General features: G+C 47.3%; 1 protein-coding gene across 1 annotated transcript in view; it reads left to right on the forward strand.

Moving 5' to 3' along the window:
- Positions 1-13,146, forward strand: part of CHRD (chordin) — an 85,554-nt gene that overhangs the window by 61,355 nt on the left and 11,053 nt on the right. The window contains exons 16-18 of the mRNA XM_058189079.1: positions 7,636-7,842; positions 9,136-9,229; positions 11,561-11,611. Of these exons, the coding sequence (XP_058045062.1) occupies positions 7,636-7,842; positions 9,136-9,229; positions 11,561-11,611 (352 nt within the window). The remainder of the gene's footprint in view (positions 1-7,635; positions 7,843-9,135; positions 9,230-11,560; positions 11,612-13,146) is intronic.

Below are 13,146 nucleotides of genomic sequence, written 5' to 3' on the forward strand. Positions count from 1 at the left end.
CTTTTCTCTACATTGACGCTGAGCTTGTCGATCAGAAAGGTCGGCAGTTTGGCAGTTCGAATCCCTAGTATGGGTCTCCTACGTGAGCAGGGGGTTGGACTAGATGTCCTTCAGTGTCCCTTCCAACTCTGATACTGTTGAAGGATAGGGCCCAGGGTTCAAGTCTGTTCACATGATCTTGATTCTATCCCTCTTGTTAATGCAACTAAGGATTGCATTGGCTCTTTGGGGTTTTTCTGATCTAAATATTGAAAGTAGAATGCAATTTAAAAAAAAAAAACAGAAGGTAGAGCTGAGTTTTTTTGGACGATCTGTACCAGGATAGATTCCATAAACTTCTTCCTTTCAAGGCGGTGATGGGGCACAGTTTGAAAAGTCAGGTTGAAAAGGCCCTCTAAACAGACAGGAATTGAAGTCACACAGAGAGAGTATTTCGAAAATTACTCTCTTTTTTTCTCAGCTAGTGGGAACATTTAGGAGCGTGGCACGTTGCCAAAGATAGCCCTGTGCCAAAAATCTTAAAAACTCTACATTGTTTGCATTCCTTAATCACTGCAAGGAGAAGCATTTGCTTGCTCCCGAGACACAGATGGGAATTCTGCCAGCGAAGCTTTTCTTGGCGTGGAAATAAAATAATGAGAAATGGCTGCATTTATGAAGATGGATGTTTGCATAACATTGAATGACATAGAAAGTTTTTGGGGAGGGAGGGCAGGTAGAGTGGGGCAGCATCTCCTTTCTTAGTTAGAAAAACAAGAGAAATTGTAATCGATGATGCGGTCTGTGAAGGGGTGGGGCTGCTGGGGGTTCGGGAGAACCTCTAGCTAAGATTCTGCATAGTTCGGAGAAACTCCGAATCCCACTCCTGGATGGCCCTGCCCACCCCGCCCCACCCCTCCCCGCCCCTCCCACGTGGCCTGTTTTGGATGCAGGGCATGTGCAGAGGCTCGGGGAGGGTGAAAAATGGGCCTACCATAACTTCAGGCTCGTTTCCGGCCATTTTCGCCCTCCCGGAAGCTCGAGGAAAGCCTCTGGAGCCCGGGGAGGGCAAACCCTTCCCCCCACGCATGGTGCAGGAGGCTGACTAGGCCACGCCGACCATGGCCATGCCCATCCAGCGACCGGGCAGAGAAGCCCTTGCTAAAAATTTTGAAGCCCACCCATGGGTTTGTATCTTGTTTTTTCAAAAAATTGCACATGCTCGAAACGAATTGTTTGTTTAAAGTTCAGAAATCGGTGTTAGCCGATTGCTTACATACTAGAAGAGGAAAAATAACTAGAGCGCTATTTCTCAACCTTGGCCACTTTAAGATGTATGGATTTCAACTCCCAGAATTCCCCAGTCAGCAAAGCTATTAGTATCAGTGAATATATGCATTAGACCAGAGGTTTCCAACCTTTCGGATCTCAGGGACCACTAAATTCATAATTTAAAATCCCACGGACCACTAATACGATCTGCCTAATAACCGGCTGGGTGGGCGTGGCTAGGTGATCAGGTGACTGGGTGGGAGTGGCCAACTTGATGTCACTCACATCGAGGGGCGCCTCGCCAGCCTCTACTCGCCCCTCCCCTCCCAGCCACTCCTCGCCTGCCCACCCGGGCTCCTTAGGACCCCAACAGGAAGCAGTTGTTGGAGCTAAGCAGCCACCATGAGAAAGAGTTGGCAAAGCAGCTAAGTTCAAATTGGATCTGACTGAGAAAGAGGCTCAGCAGAAGTACCTCACTGAGGACTAGGAGCATAGGCTTTCCAAGCAGAGGGAAGACCTGCGGGAGTGCAAGGCCAGGTACCGGCGCCTGGAGGCTCAGTGGGCTGAGATGGTCAGCCAGTTCCAGGCCATGATGAAGTTCCACTGGAACAAGGCCCTCTGGCTCTTCACCACCAGCAGCACTTCCCTCCAGCCTTCGCCCAAAGCCCCACACCAGGAAGGTGAAGCAGACCTCGAGTCAGAATTTCTTCCCCCCTCTGACCCACACAAAAAGACCCCGAAGGGGGAGACTCTCTGCAGCAACACAAACATTCATTGCACTTATCCAGCCGTAGTTTGAGGACCCCTGATTTAGTGCAATATAAAAAATGCAAGTAATTTTTCTGCGGACCACCAAAATTTTCTCCATGGACCACCAGTTTGTGACTGCTTCATTAAACCAGTATTTCCCATCTAGTATGCGAGGACTTCATCTCCCAGAATTCCCCAGCCAGCAAACTCTGAGAGTTGAAGCCCACACATCTTAAAGGAGCCAAGGTTGAGAAACACTAGAGAGTCGTAATATTAATTCTCTTTCATTTTAATTCTGTGAAAATGCAATGGCAGCATTTGGGTGACTCTTGTCTGGGTTTGGAAGCTAAACCGGCATGGCCCTGATTAATATTTGGATATAAAACCACCCAGAAATGCCAATTCTTGGAGTGAAATGAGCAGTCATTCCACATCAGCATCAGGAAAAAAAATGACAGCAAGTCGTTTTCGTGCTACGGCCAGGAAAAACAGCCTGGCTGGGTTGATGTGGCCAGCAAAATTTTGGGTTCACTTTCCATGAAATGAAATTAGCAACAGCATTAGCATTTAGACTTCATAGCAGGGGTGAAATCCAGCAGGTTCTGATAGGTTCTGGAGAACCGGCAGTGGAAATTTTGAGTAGTTCGGAGAACTGGCAAATGCTACCTCTGGCTGGCCCCAGGAGTGGGGAGGGAATGGGGATTTTGCAGTATCCTTCCCCAAGGAGTGGGGAGGGAATGGGGATTTTGCAGTATCCTTCCCTTGCCACGCCCACCAAGCCACGCCCACAGAACTGGTAGTAAAAAAAAATTGGATTTCACCACTGCTTCATAGCAATTTACAGCTCTCACTAAGCTGTTTACAGCCTATTTGCCCTCAACAATCTGGGTCCTCGTTTTACCCACCTCGGAAGGGTGGAAGGCTGAGTCAACCTTGAGCCAGTCAGGATCGAACTCCTGGCAATGAGTAGTGGGTTAGCCTGCAATACCGCATTCCAATCGCTGCACCAACAAAATTTCTGTTCCCATTTGGAGGGATCTTGTTACTCTGAAGGTAACTCTGCTCCCACTTAAGCTGCTGGCTTTGACATGGAGATACTGAGAATCCAGGCATTCCTCCTTGGTGTAGAACTAGCTCGAGTAGACTACTCCTAGGACTGGCTACAGCGGAGGGCTAACCACGTGTAGCTACTCCTAGTTTACTCTCTCCTGCCTCTCCTTGACCTGCCATGTCCAGGGTCCTTGATGGAAGAGGGTGTCTTATCAGCTAAACTGATGATCAAGAACTTAATGTGAACCAGGGGTGGGCTTCAAAAATTTTAGCAAGGGCTTCTCTGCCCAGTTGCTGGGTGGGCGTGGCCATGGTGGGTGTGGCCTAGTCGACCTCCTGCACCATGGCAGGGTGGGTCTTTTGCCCTCCCCAGGCTCCGGAGGCATTTCCTGCCTTCCCAAACTTCTGGTAAGCTTGTTTTTCGCCCTCCACAAGCCTCTGTCTGCGCCTTGCACTTACCTGCATCCAAAATGGGTTGTTTGGGGGCTCCTGGGAGGGGCGGGGTAGGCGGGGCCAGCCAGCAGTGGGATTTGGGGGTTCTCCGAACTGCACAGAATCTTAGCTAGAGGTTCTCCCGAACCCCTGCAAACCCCCAGCAGTGCACTCCTGAGGTGAACCCAGTGTGGAAGATGTGAGGGAGAAAATATTGTCATGAAATTTGACCAAAAGTCAATGCATTTTTTGGCTGCAGCAAGCTCTTTCTCCTCTTCCTTCTCCTCCTCCTTCTCCTCCTCCTCCTCCTTCTCCTCCTCTTCCTCCTTCTCTTCCTCCTCCTTCTCCTCCTCTTCCTCCTCCTCCTCCTCTTCCTCTTCCTCCTTTTCCTTCTCTTCCTCCTCCTCCTCCTCCTTTTCCTCCTTCTTGTCCTTCTCCTCCTTATCTTCCTCCTTCTTTTCCTCCTCCTTCTCTTCCTCCTCCTCCTTCTCCTTCTCTTCCTCCTTCTCCTCCTCCTCTTCCTCCTCCTCCTCCTTCTCCTCCTCCTTCTCTTCCTCCTCCTCCTCCTCCTCTTCCTCCTCTTCCTTCTCCTTCTCTTCCTCCTCCTTCTCCTCCTCCTCCTCCTTTTTTTAATTTCTTTTTGTCACAACAGTATACACAAACAAATGTTATAGATAAAACAGCATATCTTGAAGAAAATGTATATATATATATATATAATTAAAATTATGCATCAACTATATTAATTGGATATAATGAAGGGAACAATAGGACAGTAACGGTAGGCACTTTTGTGCTCTTATGCACGCCCCTTATAGTCCTCTCAGGAATGGGGTGAGGTCAATAGTAGACAGCTTTTGGTTGAAGATTTTGATTTCCTTCTCCTTCTCCTTCTCCTCCTCCTCCTCCTTCTCCTTCTCTTCCTTCTCCTCACTTGCTATCCAAACAGAGTCCCTCCATGTCTGGGATGTTTGCAAAGGCAGATTTTTGTCTGCCACGCATCTTATCCAGGCTCGAGGCCAACATTGCCAGCGGCTTCCCAGAAACCATGTTTGGCTGGAAGGCAGCAGAATCCTCTTGGCATCCGATCACAAGTGCCAGGACCTGTTTTCCCTTCAGCGGTTGCTGAGCAGCGAAGATCAAAAGGAACTAAGCCTTTCCATGCTGGCAATTCTGCGGGAAAAATGATTTATTAATCTATTTGCCAGATTATTATCCCCTGTCTATCCTCCAGGAGCTCAAAGTGGGGGACTTCCATAACCTCTTTTCCAACATGGCCTTCCCCACCGCAAATACGTGAAGGAGTTTGAGTTGAAAAGGAGAAAGTAGAAGCTCAGATTCAAGTTTTTAGCTTTTGCAGGTGCCAGAGTTCAACGGAAAGGCATTTCACTGACCCTGGGGGATATAGATAGTCCTCAACTTACTGTGTCGTCCCCAATTCAGGTCTTAGCCTAGTGCTGAGGTCAATGAAGGACACCAGAGACAAGGTGCAGGTTTTGTTTCCTTTGATTGAAGCGCTCCAAGAAAAGGGGTCCCGGAGCCAAGAGCTCCGAACAATAGAATTAATTATTATTATTATTATTATTTATTATTTATTAAATTTTTATCCCGCCCTTCTCCCGAAGGACTCAGGGCGGTTTACAGCCATAATAAAACAACAGCAATATACACATAAAACCATAATTAAAAAATTTATTATACAAATGGCCGAATTAAAACATTAAAAATAAAACCCCAAATTATAAAATATTAAAACATTAAAACTAATTAAAATCCTATTAAAATCCTATGCCAGTCCGGCGCGAACAAACAAATAGGTCTTCAGCTCGCGGCGGAAAGTCCGAAGGTCCGGTAGTTGCCGGAGTCCAGGGGGAAGTTCGTTCCAAAGGGTGGGAGCCCCCATAGAGAAGGCTCTCCCCCTGGGGGCCGCCAGCCGACATTGCTTGGCAGACGGCACCCTAAGGAGTCCCTCTCTGTGTGAGCGTACGGGTCGGTGGGAGGCATGAAGTAACAGTAGGCGGTCCCGTAAGTACCCTGGCCCTAAGCCATGGAGCGCTTTAAAGGTGGTAACCAACACCTTGAAGTGTACCCGAAAGACCACAAGTAGCCAGTGCAGACTGCGCAGGAGAGGTGTTAAGTTTTCCTAAAGCAGAAGGGTCAGGCAGGATGTATAAGTAATACTATCTAATAAACATTTTAGTTATGATCTAACGATTATTCTATTGGTCTCTAGCCATCCCTATTCCTAAGCCATGGCTAATGAACGCTCCAGGAGTTATCTAATAGACATTCTATCAGGGGTGAAATGCTCCCGGTTCAGACCGGATCGCCCAATCCGGTAGCAATGGCGGCAGGTGGTTCGGAGAACCGGTAGCAAAAATCCCTGCCCACCCCTGTCCATGTCCAGCTAAGCCGCGCAATCATCAGAAGTTTTTGTGTTTTTTTTACTTTTAAAAGCATTTTTTCTTTGCCGAAATTTTGGCCGATTTGGTAAAGGATTGTATGATAAAATGGGCACAGAATATTCAGGAACCAATAATGTTGGTAACATGGGAGAAAATCTGGGTTAGAAATGTTAAGTTTACACAAGCACAGAATCTAAGGGAAAATTTTTATAAGATGTTTTATAGATGGCACTTAGATCCCAAAAAATTATCATGTATGTATCCTGATATCCAAGCGAAATGTTGGAGATGTGACTGTGATGACGCTACATATTTTCATATTTGGTGGACTTGCAAGAAAATCAAGGCCTTTTGGATAAGAATTTGGTGGATTATTCAAAATGTCCTGAAGAAAAACATAAAGTTCCTGCGCAATTTTTCCTTTTGGGAATTATAACGGATTTTACAGTGACTGAGATTAAATTGATTTTGAACTTAATAACAGTAGCAAGGCTGTTGATTGGACAATATTGGAAGAAAAAAGAGTTACCTACAATAGAAGAATGGATATTGAAAGTTACTAACTTGGCTGAGATGGCTAAAATCTCAGCCTTTTTGAAAGACAATACGCAGGAAAGATATTTAATTGAATGGAAAAAATGGATTGATTATTTACAAAACAGATATCAGATTAAGAGATATCAGATTGCCTTTGAATAATTAGGATGTATTATTTTATGTAATGGGGGGGTTAGGAAATGAAAAGACTTGGATGAGGTTAATTGGATTAGAAGGGAAAATTTTATTCTATGTTTGGTTTATGTATAACAATACCTTGTGATTGACCCGGGAAGCCGGGGGGGGGGGGGGTGAAGGGAGGGGAGAAGGGGGTTTTGAGGGGAGGAGGGGGGGAAAAGGGGGGAAATGTTTTTGTTTGTTAAAACTTTTTCAATAAAAAAAAAGTTTAAAAAAAAGCCTCTGAGGATCGCGCGGCTCAGCTGAGATCGTCAGAGGAGCCTTTTAAAAGCATTTTTTCTACAACCTTTTCGGCTGAAGAGGTTGTTTTAAAAAAAGGTTTTAAAAGATTCTGGCGGTCAGGCAACTCACCTGGGATCGTCAGAACCCTTTAAAAGCATTTTTTCTATAACCTCTTTGACCGAAGAGGTTGTAAAAAAAAAAAAGCTTTTAAAAGGCTCCTCTGACGATCCCAACTGAGTTGCCTGATCGCCAGAACCTTTTTTTTTTTACTTTTAAAAGCATTTTTTCAGTTGGTCAAACCGGTAGTTGCAAAGACTGGCTGACCCCGCCTTCCCCTCCCCTCCCCAGAACCTCCACACAGCCCGTTTTGGATGCCAGGTAAGTGCAGGGCCCGCATGGAGGCTCTGGGAGGATGGAAAATGAGCCTACCAGAAGTCCAGAAATGGGCCCATTTCCAGCCTCTGGAGGGCCTCCAGAGCCCGGGGAAGGCTGTTTTTGCTCTCCTGGAGGCTCAAAGAAAGCCTCTGGAGTCTGGGGAGGGTGAAAACACCCCTCCCCACCCCTGTGGTGCAGGAGGCTGAGTAGGCCACGCCCACTGTGGCCACACCCACCCAGGAATCAGGCAGAGAAACAGTTGCTAAAATTTCTGAATCCCACCCTTGATTGGATGGCAAGTCTCATCAATCGGATTCATTAAAGCAAGCTTGATTTATCTTTCTTCCAGCTCCTAGCTGGCCCTACTCTTGATACATCCAGCTGCTCACTTCTTCAATCGCCACTGTCCTTCCAGGTTCACATTCCCAACCAATGCAAGGCAGGGGGCCTCCGGCTGGCCTCTGACAACCTAGAGGAGGAACCTGTTGGAGGACCAAGGCCCAGAGACCCCAAAGAGGTGAAGAAAGACCCCAACGCCTGCTTTTTTGAAGGTCAACACCGGCCCCACGGCTCCCGCTGGGCTCCCGACTATGACAAGAAATGTTCTATATGCATCTGTCAGGTAGGTGGGAACACAGTGGAAAAAGTAATTTGTTGTTTTCTGGAAGAATTGAAGCATCCAAGTAGAACAGGGGTGTCAAACACAAGGCCCAGATCCGGCCCGCGATGTGGTTGAATTTGGCCCATGTAGCTACCCTGGAAAATGTAAGGGGCCGGTCCGTGTGGCTTTGGCCCCAGTCAATCCAATTTGAAGAAGAAACATGCCAGCAGTTTGGGGAGTGGCGTTAAGATGGCCACGCCCCCCAGTCGGCCACGCTCAGTGAGTGGTGTCAAACTGGCCACACCCATCCAGTCGGCCACGGCCACCCAGTCAGCCACGCCTACCTCCCCCGCCAGGTCAACCACAGCCCTGACGTGGCCCTCAATGGAATTGAATTTGACAGCCCTGAATTAGAAGGAAAGTTTTATGTTTAAGTGTTGTGACCCAGGCCCAAGTAGGTAGTAATAAACTTAGTCGGTGAAAAAACAAACTTTATTCAAACAGCTGGGAATTACTTCATTCCCAGCGTTGTTCAACTCAAAGTAAAACAAATGCCTCCCAACACAAATTCCTCGGTTATCTCACAAACCTTAGTCCAATCAGGCAAACTGCCAAAGGCCCTTCCTGGCAAATGTCCAGAAGCCACAAAAACAAGACCTACACGAAGCAGAGGACGAAGCAGAAATGTTGTTTTCCGGCAAAGCTGAAACACCGGTGCTGGTCTGATTTAAGCCTTATGGGAGGGGCCAATCATCTCTTGGCCTTACTCCTGAGTTGTCCTCTCTGCTTGAGCTGCTCTTGCCTTCTGGCAGCTCTTCTCATGCCTGCATTAGGAACAGGCTCCTCCTGTTCCTCTGCCTCACTACTGTCAGCCTCTGGAGGCTCTGGAGTCCGCACATCATTCCCCAATGGCCCTGGCCCCACCTCTGCCTCCGACGCAGAGCCCTCATCCGGGCCTTCCCCAGCCTTCAGACTGGCCCATGTTCTTCCTCTGCCTCATCGCTGTCTGACTCTGTTGCCAACTCTGCAGGCTGCTGGTGGACCACATCGCAGGTCAGATCTAAACACCCCACAGGGCTGGATCCGGACTGCCCGCGGTGCCTTGAGTTTAACAGCCCTGGTGTAGGGTTTCCTGCTTGAGCAAAAGGTTGGAGTACAAGACCTCCGAGGTCCTTTCCAACTCTCTTCTTCTGTCATTTTTGGCACGCAAACTCAGCCCATGTGAGAATAAAAATTCTGCACCTTCCTTTTGCCTGCTCTATAATCATCTTCCTTCTGTTATCCGTTTTTCTCTCTCTCTTTCCGGTTCCTCAGAAGCGAACGGTGATCTGTGATCCGGTGTTGTGCCAGCCACTCAACTGCTCCCAGCCAGTCCATCACAGTAATCAGTGCTGCCCTGTGTGTCAAGGTAATGGTAACAAGGGACCTTGGAGGTCATCTAGTCCAACCCCGCCACACCTCTGCTCGCTCAGGAGGCCTATACTAGGGATTCGAACCGCCGACCTTTTTGCAGATGGGTTGATAGGCTCCCTGTCAGATACAGGCAAGCCTGGACTTACAACGGTTCATTTAGGGACCCTTCAAAGTTACAACGGCACTGAAAGAATTGACTCCTGACCGTTTGTTCACACTTAGCGACCGTTGCCGCATCCCTATGGTCATGTGATTTACATTCGGAGGCTTGACAACTGACTTACACTTATGACGGTTGCAGAATCCCGGGGGTCATGTGATCTCCTTTGGGGGACCTTGTGACAAGCCCAGTCAATGGGGAAGCTGGATTCGCTTAACGACCGGGTCACTAATTTTAACAACTGCAGCGATTCACTTAACAACAACTGTGGCAGGAAAGCTTGTAAAAACAAAGCGGAATTCGCTGAACAACTGTCTTGCTCAGTGATAAGAAATTTTGGGCCGCCTTGCAGTCGTAAGTCGAGGACTGCCTGTACTCTGAGGATAGTCAGAGGGATGCAGACAAAAATGGGGAGCCAGTTCCATGGGGTTAACTTTCAAATGGGGCAAATAGTCCCGGTTGAGAATTTAAGAACAAACGAAGAAGTTGTTGTAAAACATTGACCAGGAATTTGAATGTAGTAATTCAGGGGTCTGCAAACTTGGCTCTTTTAAGACTTGTGGACTTCAACTCCCAGAGTTCCTCAGCCAGCAAAGCAAAGCTTGCTGAGGAACTCTGGGAGCTGAAGTCCACAAGTCTTAAAAGAGCCAAGTTTGCAGACTCCTGTACTAATTGATCAGAATGCTACCTGACACCAGCTCCGCCCACCATCAGGCCACTCCCTTGCTCCCCTTGTTTACTTTGGTCCTTTTGATGGGTGAGCAGGAATGTTTCCAGACAAAGCCCCTCACCCTTTTTACCTTCTAGCGGCATGTAGTGGCCCATTTTCAATCCTTGAAACCGAAATAAAGATGACGCAGAGGCTGGGACCATGGCTGCTTCCCTGTCTGGAGAAGGAGGGATGGACATAATTATATAGATAGGGGAAAGGAAGGGGGAGGGAGGGTGGGAGGGATGCAGAGAGGGACATAATTAGATAGAGGAAAGGAAGGGGGAGGGAGGGTGGGAAGGAGGGAGGGAGGGAGAGAGAAAAGAGATAGGAAGGGAAGGAGAGAAGAAGGAAGGGAAGAGAGAGGAAGAGAAGGATGATAGGAGAGAAGGAAAGAAGAAAAGGGAGGGAAAAAAGAGGGAAGAAAAGGGAGGGAAGGAAGAAGGAAGGAAGAAAAAAGAGAGGAAGGAGACAGGAAGGAAGGGAGAGAAGAAGGAAGTGAAGGAAGGAAGAGAGGGAGAGAAGGATGGAAAGAAAGGAAAGAAGAAAGAAGAAAAGGGAGGGAAGGACGAAGGGAAGAAGGAGGGAAGGAAGAGAGAGGAAGGAGAGAGGAAGGAAGGAGGGAAAATAGGAAAGAAGAAAAGGGAGGGAAGGAAGAAAGAAGGGAAGTAGGAGGGAAGGAAGAGAGAGGAAGGAGAGGAATGAAGGAAGGGAGGGAGGGAGGAAGGAGGGAGGGAGGAAGGAAGGAAGGCAATGGAGTAGATGAAAGGAGGGAGAGAGATGAGGGAGGGAGGAATTAGATGGATGGATGGTAAATAGGGAGGAGAAGGGGAGGGGAAGGGAGGGAAGGGAAGAGAAGAGAGGAATCAGGTAGGTGGTTGACAGAGCCTATAGACACCAAGGGAAATACCTGCAGGCATATTGCATCATGGATATCATTCCACCTGCGTTTTCAAGCCAGAGATTTTTGCCTTCCCACAGAAGCGGTGCGGTGGCCTAGAGGTGGAGCTCACGCCTCACAATCAGGAGGCTGTGAGTTCGATCCTAGGTAGAGGCAGGTATTTCTCTCTCTGGGCACAAGGAGAATCTATCTGCCGAACAAACAAAACTCCGCTCTGGTGACAGGAAGGGCATCCGGCCATTAAAATACTCTACTTAGCTCCGTTCAGTTGCCCAGACTCCACCCTGCCAGGGATTATGGGGTCGTTAAAAGAAGAAGATGATGATGATGATTTCTGTCTTCCCACACCTTAGCACATGCAGTTCAGAGCTAGTTAGGTAAAAGATGGTTCTGGTCGTAGCTTGGAACGGTGAGAGGACACTGACCCACAGGCAAGAGGGTTGGGTCAAACTTCCCAAGGAGGAAGGCCTGAGAGGAGGAAACAGCCAATCACAGCTGATCCTGTTTTTTTCCCTTCTGCCCGTGATGCAACTGTACATCCTCTCTTCTTGAACAGAGGGAAATGAAGAACGGAAAAGAGCAGAGAAAATCCGAGACGGCAGCGAAGGTAAGGGCAAGAGCGGGATGGCTGAGCATTATGGATCTTCTGGTAGAAACGAACAGCAGATTCTCTTTTTAACAGTTGCCCTGGCCCTCAAAGGTGCGAAGAGCCCATGGTGCGTGGGAGAGGGGTCCTTAATTCTTTGCTCAGGGTCACGTTGTCATCCGAGCTAAATTCAAATGAAATACTTTTTCCAGTTTGTTAGGGTTGTAGGTGATGGGTCTAGCGCAGGGGTCTCCCAAATTGGCAACTCTTATAAAGACTTGTGGACTTCAATTCCCAGAATTCTTCAGCCAGCCACGCTGACTGGGGAATTCTAGGAGTTGGAAGTCCACAAGTCCTAAAGTTCCCAGGTTTTGGAAACCCTGTCCTAGTGATCCCAACGTGCTAAGGCAGGGATCAGCAACCTGCAGCTCTGGAGCCGCATGTGGCTCTTTCATCCCTCTGCTGCGGCTCCCTATCGCTGGTCGGCTCCACAATTGATAGGGCTTTCGGTTAGGACAGGTAGAGGAAAAAGGATGCCGTTCTAGAAGAAGACTCTATGGTGGTGGTGGTGGTGGTGGTGGTGGGTAACTGGACTTCCGGTCAGCTCCAGAATTGAATGGCGGGCTTCCGGTTAGACCTTTATGGCTCTTTTGAGTGTTTAAGGTTGCCGACCCCTGGGCTAAGGGCACAGCTAGTTTCCACAACTGTCCAAACCGCTTTAGGCTGGATTAATGTGGGTCTTGCATGGTCATTAAAGAAGGCTTATTGTATTGCATTGCATTGCATTGCATTGCATTGCATTGCATTGCATTGCATTGCATTGCATTGCATTGCATTGCATTGCATTGCATTGCATTGCATTGCATTTCACTGCACTGCACTGCACTGCACTGCATTGCACTGCATTGCATTGTATTTTACTTTATTGTTTTATTGTTTTATTTTTTGTTTTGTTTTATTTTTTATTTCACATTTTATGTTACTTTATTTTTTAGTTTGTTTTATTTTATTATTTTATTTTATATTTTTAGTTTTACTTTACTTTTTATATTATTTTTATTTTACTATCATTTATTATTAAGTTTTTATAACTGTCCATCTACTTCGCAAGAGGGGCTAAATGGCTTTCCCCATTCTTTCTTCTTATATTACTTCATTTTTATTGGTATTGCTGTTATTTTTCATTTTCTGATTGCTAGCTCCAGTGTTATCGTTGGTGAAAAGGGAGAATAAAAACTTAATAAACACGAAAAGAGATAGCAGACATTTCAGCTGATTTTAGCTCAGGCATCTGAGGAGGAGGCCCTTCCGATGTTTTGGATTATAACTTTTCACAGTCTTTTGCCATTGGACTTGGTGTCTCCAACATTGAAATCCGTATGGATCTGGAGGGCATCTGGTTGCCTTTTTCCAGCTTGTTTTGGGAGCTGCTCTGAAAATCTTTGGGATCGGTGAAAGGGTGAACTTCTATACCAGAGGTCTCCAACCTTGGCCACATTAAGACTTTTGGACTTCTTTGCTTTGCTGCCTGAGAAACTCTGGGAGTTGAAGTCCAC

Source organism: Ahaetulla prasina, chromosome 6, assembly GCF_028640845.1.
Source record: "Ahaetulla prasina isolate Xishuangbanna chromosome 6, ASM2864084v1, whole genome shotgun sequence".
Classification (NCBI taxonomy): domain Eukaryota; kingdom Metazoa; phylum Chordata; class Lepidosauria; order Squamata; family Colubridae; genus Ahaetulla; species Ahaetulla prasina.